At 42.3% G+C, this 14,719-nt stretch overlaps 1 protein-coding gene and 1 long non-coding RNA gene across 3 annotated transcripts; one reads left to right on the top strand and one right to left on the bottom strand.

Moving 5' to 3' along the window:
• Positions 1–1,109: 1,109 nt before the first annotated feature.
• tubd1 (tubulin, delta 1) lies at positions 1,110–4,608 on the bottom strand. 2 transcript variants are annotated; one of them, XM_069705582.1, is made up of 8 exons: positions 4,275–4,608; positions 4,043–4,190; positions 3,545–3,761; positions 3,197–3,428; positions 2,106–2,270; positions 1,816–1,944; positions 1,535–1,718; positions 1,110–1,348 (listed from the first exon to the last, which is right to left on the bottom strand). In XM_069705582.1, exons 1-8 carry the CDS (start codon positions 4,423–4,425, stop codon positions 1,249–1,251), a joined length of 1,326 nt encoding a protein of 441 aa, XP_069561683.1. In that variant the 5' UTR covers positions 4,426–4,608; the 3' UTR covers positions 1,110–1,248. The 2 variants fall into 2 exon arrangements, with proteins under 2 accessions (XP_069561683.1, XP_069561600.1); XM_069705499.1 differs by having other exon boundaries at positions 1,110–1,328.
• A 5,494-nt stretch (positions 4,609–10,102) lies between these two features.
• On the top strand, positions 10,103–10,774 carry LOC138616666 (uncharacterized). The gene is made up of 4 exons (XR_011310606.1): positions 10,103–10,189; positions 10,317–10,359; positions 10,464–10,520; positions 10,621–10,774. It is a non-coding gene; the product is annotated as an uncharacterized lncRNA (long non-coding RNA).
• Positions 10,775–14,719: the final 3,945 nt, after the last annotated feature.

Here is a 14,719-nt window from a genome sequence, read left to right as displayed (position 1 = left end):
CAACTCTGAGTCTGTCTTTTTTTGGTATTGTTTTAAACCTTCAACCTACAAAGTTTTGTTGTAATCCTGTGACCTTTCACCATCATGACAGAGCTGACGCTCAATTTGCTCTCAGACATGACCGTCTTTAAGGTAAGTGAACAGATCACCATCTGAATGTTCCTCAGTTGAATTCAGTTTCATTCCTACATCCTGCCAGTGTTGAGCATACGTCCCGCCTGAAACACTCTGTAGTTTCTGCTCACCTCCCGCTGGTGGATAAGAGCCCCTCCTGTAACTCTGTGGAGTATTCTACTTCACTACCTTCCCCCTCCGTCAGCTAGCTTATCAGACTGGTGTTGGCTGTTAAAATATGCTCGGCAACAGCGGTCTGTAAGCTGGCTGAAGTTGTGGGCTTTCGGCTTCTTTGTTTAAGCTTCCCGGCTCGTGTGGAGTGAACCAAGGCTGCACTGTAGTTGGTCAGTTTGTGGATACAAAAGGCTTGCCTTTAGTGACGCTCTGCTTCTGTCACCCCACTTCTATTGTGTAAAATAAATAAAATGAAGTCATGAAAAGTATGTTCACTGATTCTCTTGTCGCTTTTCTTTGTGCAGTGCTGCTTTTTTTGAAAAATCACTGAACACACTTAATTGCTTTTAACAGACTTTAAACGTCAGCAGGCGTGCTGGAGCGTTCGGTCCCACACAGCATGATCTTCAGCCGGTGTTCGGTCTTACCCGTTACATGAGGTCATCATGCACTAGTAGAAATGATATTGTGAAATCAACCAAGGACATTAGAGGCTCTATAATTGAACTCCCTGAAATGGGTCAGTTGACGTGGAGTACTTTTTATACTTAGTGAGTATCTTATACTTTCGTGGTAACATTTGTATTAATGTAGCATTTGTTAACTATGTACTATCATTTCTATGAATTGAAAGAGAAAAGAATAACGTTCAGATAAGTTCGGTTGAAGCCCTGAAACAATCCCATCTCGGCACTGACATTTTCCCCTTGAACAGGCACTCGATGTGCGTCGCAATGATATTTCTGATGTAAAGAAAAAGCCTCGGTTCTTTTGACTGCAGATGTCGGACAAAGTCGAGGAATTCAAAGCTTTCTGTTAAAGCAAACCATTTGTTTTATTTACATTTTTAACAAAAGTATCAGCAATATCCCAAATAGTGGAATTCTCTGTTCTACATAGAGTCCATGGTGGTGTCTGGTCGTTTTCCCAACTGCTAGCACAGTTGACTGTAGCTGGAGATTACCTGCTCGAGAGATGTAAAGCTGTCGAGAAAGTCCTCCTCTGAGATGCCAAATTTAATGTACTGATGGATGTAGGCCCTGCAACAGAAGACAAGTGACTATAAGCCTTTAGTCTAGAAATAAAACAACCAAAGATTGGGCTCCAGGAGAACTTTTCGTGGACATTTCAACCTCAGTGCATCGATATATGTTCACTGGCTCAATTGAAATATTCCCTCCAAGACTCCCTATTTTTGAGAATTAGTGATATGCAAGTATTTTTCCCACAACGGGGACTGACTTACTTGGAAGCAAACATATTCCAGGCTTTTCCCACCATGTCATCCAGAGGTCTGAGCAGAGCCTGACTGTTGCTGACCAGCGTCGCAGATTTTTCATACTTATTAAAGGGGACCGGAGATTTCCACAAGCTGAAGGCGTCTTCTGGTGAAAGCCAGGAGGTGTAGAGAGCCGGGTCCTCAAAGCCACCTGCAGATAGCAACGTGGTTCACGTCACTCGCTCTGCACAATCTGAAGAGTTGCAAGATCAAAACTAGAGAGAATCATGATTTCACACTTGTCTGACCTGTTTCTGCGCTGTAGACGTCTTTCCCTCTCAGTATGAGCAGGTTGGCCAGAGAGGTGTTGAAGCTGCCTCCTGCGAGACTCCTGGTCCGCCCAGAGCCTGAAGGAGGACGCACCTGCCAGTCTATACCTGAGGCGAGACGAACAACGAAAGATCATCCATACTTTCACTCATAACTGATGACAGTTGAGGAGGAGTCCACGCTATCGTTCAAGCCCTAAAAAAAAAAAAACGACTTGATATTCATGTTATCATTTTGACACAACGGACTGAACTGAAACTGCATTTGCCTTCTTCCATCTTGGCGTTGGAGACGAGCATCTGTCGGAGGTGTCTGAGCGGCCCTGGCCAGCTGAACGAGCTGTAGGCTATGGAGGAACTGGACATCTGAGGGATGGTGCACACACTGAGCAGCTTGTACTCCGGATGGCAGGCGAGAGCGCTCACCAGCTCACCTGCAGGCCGTAAAGAAAACGATGACGAGGGTTACGACAGGCTGGTGACAAGTGTGTGTGAGGATGTATAAAGGTGAGACGAGTCATATGACTTGGTCTCTTCCTCCTTAATGATTCAGTAGAGGTGTTAAATGGTCAGACTTCAGGACAGTCAAACTCAGCTCAGAATCAACAGTATCGTTAACAAAATTCAGTGTACGTTATTTATATGTGATAACGTGTATGTGGTCACACGTGGAAACGCTTTTATGCGTCAGGTAACGACACACGACATGCAGCTTTTGGCGAGAAACCCTTTTTTCCTTCGGACCCCTTCAATTTTCCCAAGCTCGCACGTTTCCGTATACTTTAAAATTGCCGTTATCGCTGACCAAATTGAAAACATTTTTGCAACATTTTCTTCCGTTTCTACTCATCTCAAAAACTGCAATAGAATTTGCATCAAACCTCTAATGAACAGCAGTGTTCATGAACATAAAATGGTTTTAATGTCGGCTTATACTAAAAAGAAGTGTGGCCAAATAAACTGCAAAAGGGGCAAAAATGCGCCAAGAAATCTCAGAATGTCCCTAAAAGCTGTAAATGAGGGGCAAAAATTGCTCCCAAGATTTAAATGATTAATTATATTTACAGTTTCCCTTTTATATATATATATATTTTGTAATTGTTCTTAATTTGTAAGTTGCCCCCCAAATATTTTTGGTTATGTACTTATTGGGGCATTTTTACCGTTTTATCTGTTAGACTGAGTTAAACAACCCGGCTTCCACCGCAGCTCGATCATATCATGTCCTTGCAGGTGGTGAAAGGTAGAAAACAAAGTTATAAACCTGTAAAGAAAAGAATTTACCTGTGTGGACCACATCTCTCCTAATCCAATGGTATTTGTGGAAATCCAGACCTGTGTGTGCGTGTGTGTGTCTCACCCAGAGGATTTCTGCTGTAGACTCCGTGGGAGTCAGCGGTGAGCGCTGGCTGCAGGACGCTGCCCAGCTGGTGGGCGATCACCCCGTTGATGTCGCTGACGGAGATGTGCTTTATGTTGAGCAGCCGGCTGCAGATCCTGTGCACCGTGTCGTTCTCGTGCACCAGGACGGCGTCCGAGAGCCGGTAGAGATGAGCCAGCGTCAGCACCGAGTTATAGTTCTGGACGATCACCTGAAATACATATCAAGGGGAGGAGAAGAAGAAAAAAAAAAAAAAAAAAAGTCGAGATGGCCACGTATAGCACATCACTCTTCCACACTATCAGTCAGTCACCGAGTCTCCATTACCTCCCCTGTCCCGTACGGCCAGGTGAGGTGGTTGAGGATGAAGGACGATGGGTAGACGTCTCGCAGGCACTGAGTGACGTAGGTGCCGACCCCCGACCCCGTTCCCCCCGCCACACTCATCAAGGCCACGAGCCCGGCCAGTCTGTCACAGTTTTCCACCTCCCGCCTCACCAGCTCCTCCATCGTGTCTCTGTGACGAGGACCGTGGACAGAGTACCTAGTTTGAGAAGAAGCACAACTGTCAGCTGTTACCTCCAACCTCCACCTCCGTGTAAACACAAGACCACTGTTTCACTGTGTTATCTGTAAAAACAATGCACTCATTCAATTGAAGGGGTGGAGGTTCATTCTTAACATTAGAAATGCCAGTTTGACAAACCAATCCCCGCTGATGAGCTTCTTATTGTCAATTATTTTGAAAGTCAACTTCTGATAGTTGTAGCAGTCCGTGGGAGGATTGTGGACCAGCACCGGGTTCCTGTTTTATTCTCTTCTTACCCATTCGCCCAGTTGTTTCCAGAGCCCTGCTTTTGGCTGAAGTGTGAGGTCTCTCCATACCTCCACCTGCCAGACTTTGCAGCGTGGCTCATACAGTGGTTGATCACTTTGGGCTCCATGTCGATCAGCACCGCCCTGGCCACCGGGTCTGGAAAACACACGGCGGGTCAGCACGCACACGCAAGACAGGAATCAACGTGATTTTTTAGATCGGGAAAGGGGGGCGTCTTACCTCCATTTGTGGTTTGTCGGAAGAAACGCTCACAGCTGGCTGCGCCGTATGTTTTCCTCTGTGCGTCCTGAGCGTCGCTGCAAATGACGTCGAACAGCTGCTGACCCACCTGGTTACCGCACTGACCGAGCTGAACCGTAACGACAGACATCCTCCGCTCCGGATAAGGTGAGAGGACTTTCCGGGAGGATCTGTGCTTCTTCAGTCAGGACAGTAAACACCGACTGATCCCGGAACTGGCAGTATTTTTGATCGCTCTCAGTTGCCGCCGGTGCCATTGAGCAGGGTTACGGGTTTGTTTGCGTGGCTCCGGTTGCCGCCACGAGAAGTCAGAAAGGGCATTTCCGGCCCAAGCTGTCAAAACTTTCAAAATAAAAGTGCTCCGACAAGTCGGTTCCGACGTCACTTGACACGGCAACGTTTGTGGTGGACGGTAGAGGTCCACTTGATTTAGGTAATACTAATTAAAGCAGGGTGTTGTGCCGTTAACAGTACTAACTTGTTTGCAGGCCATTGAAAAGGAGAAATCCTTCAAACGATTATCCTGAAGAGATTACAACCAGGATCAGAAGCGGATACCTCACTTGCCCATCTCACCAAAAGCTAAGGAAACCCACTTTTTAAATGATGAACGGCATCTGTCGTTGTAATGAGAGAAGAACATATTTAACATTGACAACAAATATATTAAAACTTGAGAACATTTGCTCTTTGCTTGTCATCATACCGGATCCTTTTGGGAATCTTTTCAATACTGGACAGATGGAAAAGGACTCAATCAGCTAAATTGGTCTTTAAAGGCCGTGTAAAGCAAATTCTGAGATTTGCTTCTAAATACATGATATATGTGTGAGATGAGTTGCTGAAAGTATGTGCAAAGTTTGACAACTTTGTCACACTGAATTGTGGAGGTCGACCATTAAACTGTTTTCTCACCTGTCTTCAGCTCAGGGTTTTGTGGGCGGAGCTTAAAACTTCTCAATGTGGAGTTAAATTACAAAAACATAAGAAATGCTGTTTTATGATTATGGCAAAAACAATTCCTCTCCAGATGCAGATTCATTCACGTCAGAAGACACTTCTCAGCCTTAATGAATGAGTTCATCAATTTTAAGAAAGCTTGTAACGTTAATTCAAAATGTTTTTAAAAACTAAACGAGCCTTGACAGTCCGCAATCACATACAGAAATTACTTCCTGATTACATCTCCGATCTATCTTTTTTTTTTTTTAATTGTATTTATTTTGCTGTTGTTTGTTATTGTTGTTGTTATCTTCATTTATTTATTTTCTGTTACTGCTACTGATTTGCATTTAAAGAATATTATAGTTTATAAGTTACTGTTCCAACTGAAGACTTTTTTTTTTTGTAGACGCCAAATTTTCATTTAAATGGATACAAAAATAAATACAAAAGAAAACTTGTTGTGTCACATGGTCTTTTTGAGCCTTTTGAACCAAAACATTTGAAGACCGACACAAGCCAGTGCATATTTATATTTCCCCTCAAGCCTAAAGGGAAACTAGATCGATTAATTACTACGTCCTGAGCTCTTCCCGGGTGATATCTTGTGGAAACGGCATCGAAATGGTGGAAGTGGCGGAAGAATTGCGCGACTTCTTTGTCAGTCACTTATTACTGATTTTACGTCTGGTGGCTGTTGTCTTGGGTAAGTCATAAGAAGTTAGGCTGCTGATGTGATGTTAATGAAACTTAACCCGCTCTATAACTAAAGCTGTGATAACCTTTTGTGAGAACAACATCGTGGATCAGCGACGACATTCATCAGTAGCCTACAAACCTTTATGAGCACGTGTCTGGAGTTATTTTCTGACCAACTTCCAATTCGACGAACATTTTAACAATTTACGAAACATCCTACATTAAGTAATATTAAATATTGTGCCCCGCCGTTCGCCTCGTTCATGTATTCTGAAATAATTCGCTGAACAACAATGGTCGTTTTGTAAAGCTGTGCTCTTTGTTGCCGAGGCAACGCCCGCACGCTCTTGTTGCCGGGTGATTTAAGAATGGCGCCCGAGTCGGCCTCACCCTGCGGACAGCAGCTGCCGTCCCCAGTGGTGTCGCCACCCGGTGGGCAGGTTCGGTGCTCAGGTGTTTTGCTGCCGCTGCAGAGGTCACAGGTCGAGTTGTGAAAAGGCTTCAGACTTCCAGCTCCCTTTAACAGGCTAACTACGAGTTCAATGAGCCGAGCTCTTCTTCAGGTTAACAGCTCCACCTACTGACCAGTTTGGGTCATAGCGTCTCTGACCCTGAGTATCCACAGACATACCAGACACGTTGACAGCTCATTTAATGTGTAATTCTTCGGTCTAACTGAGTTTAGTCAGTTGAATCCGAGCTGAATATGTTAATATCTTAAAACGTGCCCGAGGGTAGATGAAATGATAACAAAGATATGAATTATGATTTGTCGTTGTGTAACTTCTTGTTTGACGTAAGGGACATGTCTTATTGTGTCTCATCAAAGTAGGCTATGATGAGGAAGTAACAATTCCCAATGTGCTCTGTGAATTTACACCATGTGAGTTGTTATTGGATGAAAATGTAAAATCCTTTCCTGTAAAAAAAAAAAGGAAAAAAAAAGGCGTAAAGCCTTTTTACTTTTGTTGCATCCTTACTCTCATTTTCAGTGTGCTTAATGGTTGATTTTCTAATTTGTCTGTTTTATTTTTACACAGGGATTGCTTATGGCCTGATTGTCAAAAACTTTAACCCAGATAGGGATAAAAACCTTTTACAGATCCCAGGAAAAATTCTGATAATGGTACTTCAGCTCCTCACGTGTCCTCTCCTTGTGACAGGCATGATAAAAGGTGGGCCATAAAGTATTTCTTTCTATGTAAACTCTTAACATTAACATATCTATATTATTTACAGTATGTTAGCTACGACAATTTGATTGTTTGTTTTTCATAATATCGTTTGTCTTATGACAGAGACTGTTTTGAAAATAGCTCCAGTGAAGACTGTTTACTGTAAAGTCTGTCAGTCACTGAGAGTAACTTGAACACTTTTCTTGAAAATACAACCATTGTATATGTTGTGCTCTTGACGCTGTGTTTACCCTGAATGGGGCAACCCGCTCACTATGTCCAGGCAAAGAGCACCCCCGGCTCGATTTGGCCCCTTTTACACACGCATTGTTAACCCAGGGTTAAAATTTGCGCAGGGCTATGTGATTCTTACTTCTCCTGGCCCATGGCTAAATGTCTGCAACTCGTGTTTCTGCTTCAGCATCACTAGACTACAGCAACTTTACTGAAGCCCCGTTTCACACTGTTTCACCTTTATAGCCTCGTGTCTTGTTGATTTTAAGGGGCGAACCTCATACACTCGCGCTAACCCAATTCTGGACCGGGGCCAGTAAGTATGTGGCTCAAGTCATGGTTAGCCCACTTTGGAACGTGCGAGGATTGTGCCAGCGTGAAAACTTTCTTAGCTCCTTCGTCTAAGGGAACTGTTAGTGAGCTGCGTAGTGTGAAGAGCGCACTCCAGAGCAGGGTGAGCCCCGAGTGGGCCGTAGTTATCCACCCAAAGTGGACTAAACATGGAGTTAAAAGGTGCCAATGTGGACCAGGGTGTCATAGTTCATCCTTGGTGTTTAGTTTGGTCTTTTTATTTTCTTCGTGTCCATTATACTGTGTTTTCGTGGTTTAGTCTTGTCAATGTGTTTTCCTCATCCTCTGTCCCTCTGTCCTCAGTTTTTCTCGTTCATTTCCTGTTTTATTTTGGTAGCTCAACTTGCCTTGTTTTTGTCTTAACTTCCTGTGCTCTGGTCTTCCCACCTGTGTCTGTTTGTCTGCCCCGCCCTGATTATGTCCACCTGTGTCCAATAGGTCTCCTTGACCTCATGTGTATTTGTACCTTTGTCTTATCTTCATTTCTTTGCCAGTTCTTGGTAGTTTCCATGCTTTTCGTTCCAGTGGTTTTCCTCTGGTATGACCTGAGTTTTTGTTTCTTGGATACCATCGGGCTACAGTAAAGTTGCTGCTTGCCGCGTGACGCACTATTCCACAATGAAAACATTCGTGTCAGACGTTTAACCCGAGAACAATAAAACCTAGGGCTGGTAAAGGGGCAGTGTGAATCTCATGGCCTGGGTCTGAGGACCGCCCTGGTCCGAGCACCGGGCTAAGGACACGCACTGTGAACAACAAATGACAGTGGATGCCGCCGGGCCTGAGGGGGAAATATGTTGTTGTTTGGGGTTTTTTTGTGGTTCGAGTGTACTGACTGTATAAATGGCATCACAACATGATTTTCACATTTATCTGCATCAAACAACCAGCCCATTCATCAAAATGTTCATCAATATCACTATTGATAAACAGTAATGTCATTTTTCACACTTTTTGCACAACAATGTCCTCCATAACGTTAGTACCAAACACTAAGGAAGACGCTGTAAATAATAAACGTGTCATGCAACAACCAAAAATGATTCTTAGCCAATCACGTTCTAAGTGTGGATTTGATAGGTATTTTTTATAAAAGCCTACCTAAATGTGTAATACCAGAGTTCTTGCAGTTCATCAGTGATATGTTTGAAATTGTCCCCCTTTGCCTGCCTACTCTGAAATGATAGTCATGTATGCTGTAACACTGTAAGTACTCATATTTGACTCTGTTGATCTGCTAATGTTCAGCACACAGACAGTATTATTGAATGTTTTCTGTTTTTTGTTTTTTATAGGAGTTGTTTCTCTGCGTGCTGACGTCTCCAGAAAATTAGCTACTAATGCGACCGTGTACTTTGTCTTGACAACTATTTTGTCTGTGACGACAGGTAAGAGAAATAGAGCATCAGTTGACAGAGTTTCACTTTCTTTTTTCTTTCGCTCACATTTCTGAATACAGTCACAGAAGTCTTGAACAGATCTACCGTAATCTGAAGCATCATTTTATGTTTTAAATCCCTTTTTTATTGTCTTTGCTGTAATTTTCATAGAATGAGTTATTTTCCCATTTTTTTTCTGTATTGATTATCATGAAAGGTGCAGTAATATTAAATACATTTTTAGCTACAATAAGCGACATACAGTAGCAACTGTAAAACCCAGGGCTTGAAAACTTACTCAATGATGGTACTGCTCAGGTTCTGATTGTGTACATCCAGGTCCTTGGCAAGAACTTTCAAACTTGCAACTATGTTGAACTTAATGCCACAATATGTATTGTCTTATACTGTTATTCTTGTAGTTTGACCAATGACCATGGTATAACTAATGTTTAGCAGAAAAAAAGTTAGATGTACCAGCAAGGGCTGTTCCGATTATGAAATTTGAGTTGCCAGTTAATTATCACACAAAAATTTTAATTACCTTTGACTTGTCTTTTTCTTCTCATTCTATTTAGACTGCCACCTTTTTGTTTCAAATCCAGAAAATTACTTCCAAGTTATTGGGCTGTCCTGTTTCATTTGGCTTCAAACCGAAATGTACCGACAGCAGTACGGTGGTGTTTATGCTAACAAGTATCGGGCCTAAATTGTGCAATACACTCGTCTGTCCCAAGTTTTGATGCGCCTGGGTATCAAAATTAAGGTTGCAAGATTTAATTCATTCAACCTCCCATAACCTGCTTTCCCACTTGAACTTTGTCACTCTTGTAGTTCGTCAAATGACCATCTTCTTTGACCCTGGTCATACGTGCATGTACTTTATACACCTGTAGACGAGGCCAAATGTGAAACTGACATGGCATCCAGTGGACTGACAGGTGTACTACACACTTTGACGTATGGCATCTTTTTTTGCTCCCTATGTCCAATCTTGAATGTGTTTTGCAGGATTGGTCCTGGTGCTGGTGTTCAAGCCGGGGTTTGATATTAGAAAAAGTAGGACAGACTATAAGGAAATATCCTACCCCCTTATCTTCATGAATTTAGGGAGGTAAGAAGGCAGGTGCATCACATCATATCTGCAGAGTGCCTGAATTTATAGTTTTGTAAACACTTACAAGTTGACTAATTATTTTCACTTATCATTATGATGTTTGACTTTCATTTAATCTTGATAGAAACATGGTGCCGCAGAATCTGATCGAGGCTTGTTTCCGAACGGTAGTTTGTCTTTCTTGCATGCTACATACATCACACATTTCCTTGCTTTCCATGAAGGAAAAAAAATGCAGAATTTATTTGAGCCCTTTTTTTTTTTCTCTTAGTACAAGTATGTTCTGGTGGAATCTAAAATGTCCGGGTCAAATTCTACCCTGAACATGGTACGATTTGTTTAAGCTTACCTTTTCAGTGTCAGCCGAGAGTACATGACATTGCTGTCAGACCACTGCTCTTACTGGGCTCCTCATGTCTCTTCACAAGACCACTCAAGAGGAAATGATGGATATGTCTTACGAAGAAGTCAGCACCCTTGGCCTGCTGACGTCCTCCTTTGTTTTTGGAATGGTGCTCAGGAAGCTTGGGGAAGAAATTACCATCATTGCTGATTTCGCCTTCATCTTGTATGGGATTACATCATGTGTGGTTGTCTGGATCGATTGGTAAAGTGGAACAACATTATCTTTATACCTGAATTTACACACATATGTGGAGAAATAGACTGAATACTGTGTGTATGTTAAATAATATATATATATATATATATATATATATAGCATATACTGCATATAGCAGTATGTGTCAGTCCTCTAGGTTTTCACATCATTTTTTGATTTCAGGTTGTAATTTCCAACAATTCGGAGTCATATTAACTGGATTCTTTTGAGTAGTACTGTGATAATAATCAGACAACTGTCTCATGTTTGATAAGTAATTAAAGTATTCCTGCCCTCTTTTGATCTAGTAGTTTCCTTTCCAGGTACTTGCCACTTGGTATCCTGTTCATGACGGCATCCTTTGTCGCCGAGGTCGACAACTGGAACACATTCTACAAACTGGGAAAATTCATTGGTGTGATTGGTATTGGGTATGTCCCTTCTCTCTCATTCACCACTTACAGATTCATGTCTCAAGGCAACTAGAAATATACTAATAACTTTGGTTTAGGCATATAGGGGCAAACCATCTGCATAATGTGAGAGGGAGGGAACACTTGCAGACGTCTCCCACAGTATTCCCCACACATAGACTTTACTTAGTTGGGCTGTCCAGGTATATTAACGGCTGCACGAGTATATTTTCTGACCAATTTTTAAATTTTTGGGATTCTGTCTGAGAGAATGATGTAATCTGCAACAACAGATGTAATCTGCAACAACAGATTACATTGACAATCTCCCCTCACGCTACTTCACTTGTCTTTACGTTTTGAAACGAGCAGAGGTGAAAGGGAGAAACCTGAATGACCGTCAGTGACACTAAAACACTGCAGAGACTTTCACTTTGAGCTGAAAGGAAATGGATGTACATAAATTGAGTACACCCATTTCTGAATACAGAGTGCACCCGGACATCAAAGTCACACCATTGGCCATTAATCACATGATTTACATGCACTGCAGTAACTGAGTGGGGACTAGAGGCTTCTCTGTCTGCAGCCATCTAGCTAGCATCTACCGATAGCCTGCATGTGAGGTGTTTTAGTTTACATCTGTAAATTGTAGCAACAGAAGAAAACCTGAAACCTCTCACCCACTAAACTGCATGAGTATCTGCATGCACATCTGTCACATGCCTCTCCACCCCCCTGCCTACAGTAAATTCTCAACCTGCTAGAAACACTGCTCCAACACTTGCTTTGATTTCAGAGGGGACCGGTAACTTGGTCCTACCCATCAAATATATACATACATCAGTGGTCACTGTATGTTCAATTTTGTGTTTCAGGCTCATATTTCACACAGCAATAAATCTACCAATGGTCTACCTTCTGCTCGTGAGACATAACCCCCTAGCTGTCGTTAGTGGGGTTTATCCTGCGTTACTGAGGGCATTAATCACCTCTTCCAGGTAAGAAGAAATTTGAAGTCTCGGTTGTCTGCTGTCTGATGTTAGCCCCGTGTTCATCATCAGGGCTTATTTTTAAATTGATCACCTAACCTGCAAAATGGTAAGCAGTTTCCTGTCTTGATTTCTTTTCAATGTTTGCCTCCAAAGTTCTTCCACGATGCCTCTCACTTTCCAATGCTGTGAGGACAACCTCATGATTGATCGCAGAGTGACTCGGTTCATGGTGCCCATTGGGGTGTATCTCAGCAGGAGCGCAACTGCCCTGTACCAAGTGGCTGCGGTAGTTTTTATCACCCAACTCAATGATGACGATGTGGAGTTGGACCATGTCATCATCTTGGTGTAAGTCGAAGTACTATTTTGTTGTCACATTGTCGGTTCTAAAGAAAATCCTTGAAGTAATCCCAGAAAATCTCAAAGGAGTGCTCATAGAAATTATGTCTGCATTCAAAGGCTCAGTGTGTAGGATTTCACAGGATCTATTCAAAGAACTGCAATATAATATTCATAATCATGTTTTCATTAGTTTAAATTCACCCAAAAACTCGGAATTATCTTCATTACCTGAGAATGAACCCTACATACGTAGGGAGCAGGTCCTCTTCTACGGAGCCTGCCATGTTGCACCGCCATGTTTCCACAGTCGTCCACAGTGGACAAACAAAACTCGGGCTCATAAGAGTGCCTTTTTGTTTTTATCAATTGTCACGGCCACTGTAGATTCTCTTTCGTGCCTGGAGACGGAGTGCGAGCAGAAAGCTGTTGAGTTTGTTGCAATCTGCTACCTGATCACTGGATGCCACTAAAGCCTGCACACTACTCCTTTAAGCGTTAGCAATTTGAACAATATATGATACAGTTTTCCACACAAGAGTCTGTATGTTTGCTCTGCAGATTGACAGCAACCCTTTCCAGCATCGGAGCAGGGGTAATCCCTGCGTCAGGAATGGCAACAACTTTTTTCATTCTGACTGCAGTCAGTTTACCTGTCGGGGATGCTGTCATCTTGGTGGCTGCAGAATGGGTGATGTAAGTTTCATCTGTAGTTTAAAACCAGAGATAGACACCAAGGGCTCCAACTTACACCCAGGCAAAGCAGAGAAAAGTCTAACCGTCATCGTCGTTACTTTTCTGTCCAGTGACCCATGCTGGTTAAATAGCAAATTTAGCCCATCTGAGTGTCCGTGGGCATGTTGGTGTTAAAATGAGCTTTGGTCAGGTGCGTTGTTGGTGCATTGCTGTCTTGAGGCAGATGAATGTGACTGAGCAACTGACCAAGAGAAATCTGGACTAAAGTCAGTGGTGCAGTACTTAGCTGTTCTTTTAAAGTTTTTATGATTGTGACATATATACGGTACACTGGTGGGTGCACAATGCACATACACACTGCATGCTACACACAGGGACATGCAGCAACGCACAAACGTGCAAAAATGTAAAAATAAAACGATTACAATGAAACATTATTATTGTACACATCAGTCTGCTCAATCTCCACACAAGGAGGTCCATTTCCTCTGCAGAGAAGGTGCAAAGCACACCTGGCTTTTAAAGGGAAATAAAAGCCAAGTGTGCTTATTATTGAATTAAGAGACTTAGTACCACCTCTTTAAACCATGCACATTACTCTGTGCTAGGATTAGCCGCAGTTACTCACTAGTTCAAGGGACATGCCCTAAATCCAATTGTACCATAAGCTTTTGGCCATGCGCTCAGATTGTTATCCATCTCTGGTGAATACTTTTAGCAGGGATCACTAAAGATGCCCTTTCATTTTCGAATAGTTGATTATAAAGAGACACAAAATGTTGATGTATGAAGAGTGAATCTTTTATAAAACACTGTGAAATAGCTTTAATTCAGTTCACTGTGACTTGTTTTTCTTTCAGCAACCACTGCAACACTGCTGTCAACGTTTTGGGAGGATGCTTCGGTGCAGCATTCGTCCACCATCTGTCCAAAAATGAACTGAACCACAGTTAGAGGCCAGATGAGAATCAGAAAAGGTGATATTCTAGGTGGTCTCAGTGTTTTTGCATTTTTATTGGAACCCATTAAATTAACAAAGAAGGTTGAGCATTTCTTAAACTTCAAAGCATGCATGAGCTAAGATAAGAAAAAGAAAGGTTTCACGTTATCTAATAACAACTGGACCAGCGCAAACAATGTTATGGCACAGGAGAAGTTTTCACCTTTTGTCTCACGCGGCTGTGTTGTGCTTTATCTCAATGACAGTAGTGTTGAAGAACGTGCCCCCCCCCCCCCCCAGCTGACTCCCACCCTTCCCCCTTCTGAGATTAGTTGAATGATTTGTTTTGTCATTTATTTTCTTTTTTTATTTCACAGTAGTTGCATAGTTGAATGCTTTAAAGAGGACTTTGTCTTTTGTGTCAGAGTAATTTAGTTGAGTTTAAATTTATTTAATATTTTTGAATTTAATTAAAATTGTTTTAAAAAGTGCAGCTGCTGAATTTATTTTTAATATCTATTGGTAAATAATATTTAGAAACCG

Source organism: Brachyistius frenatus, unplaced genomic scaffold, assembly GCF_029030835.1.
Source record: "Brachyistius frenatus isolate BFR_SWC_R1_liver_20210118 unplaced genomic scaffold, ASM2903083v1 Contig_1, whole genome shotgun sequence".
Taxonomy (NCBI): Eukaryota; Metazoa; Chordata; class Actinopteri; family Embiotocidae; genus Brachyistius; species Brachyistius frenatus.
The sequence above is the reverse complement of the archived record's forward strand: the minus strand, read 5'-3'. Positions and strand labels throughout refer to the sequence as shown.

Excerpts from the sequence above, each read along its gene's own strand:
- tubd1 (XM_069705499.1), bottom strand. The coding sequence starts at position 4,425 with ATGTCTGTCGTTACGGTTCAGCTCGGTCAGTGCGGTAACCAGGTGGGT. Across the intron at positions 3,429-3,544 it reads GGCCGTACGGGACAGGGGAG|GTGATCGTCCAGAACTATAA; the intron begins GTAATGGAGACT and ends TATGTATTTCAG. Across the intron at positions 1,719-1,815 it reads CGTCTACAGCGCAGAAACAG|GTGGCTTTGAGGACCCGGCT; the intron begins GTCAGACAAGTG and ends TGCTATCTGCAG.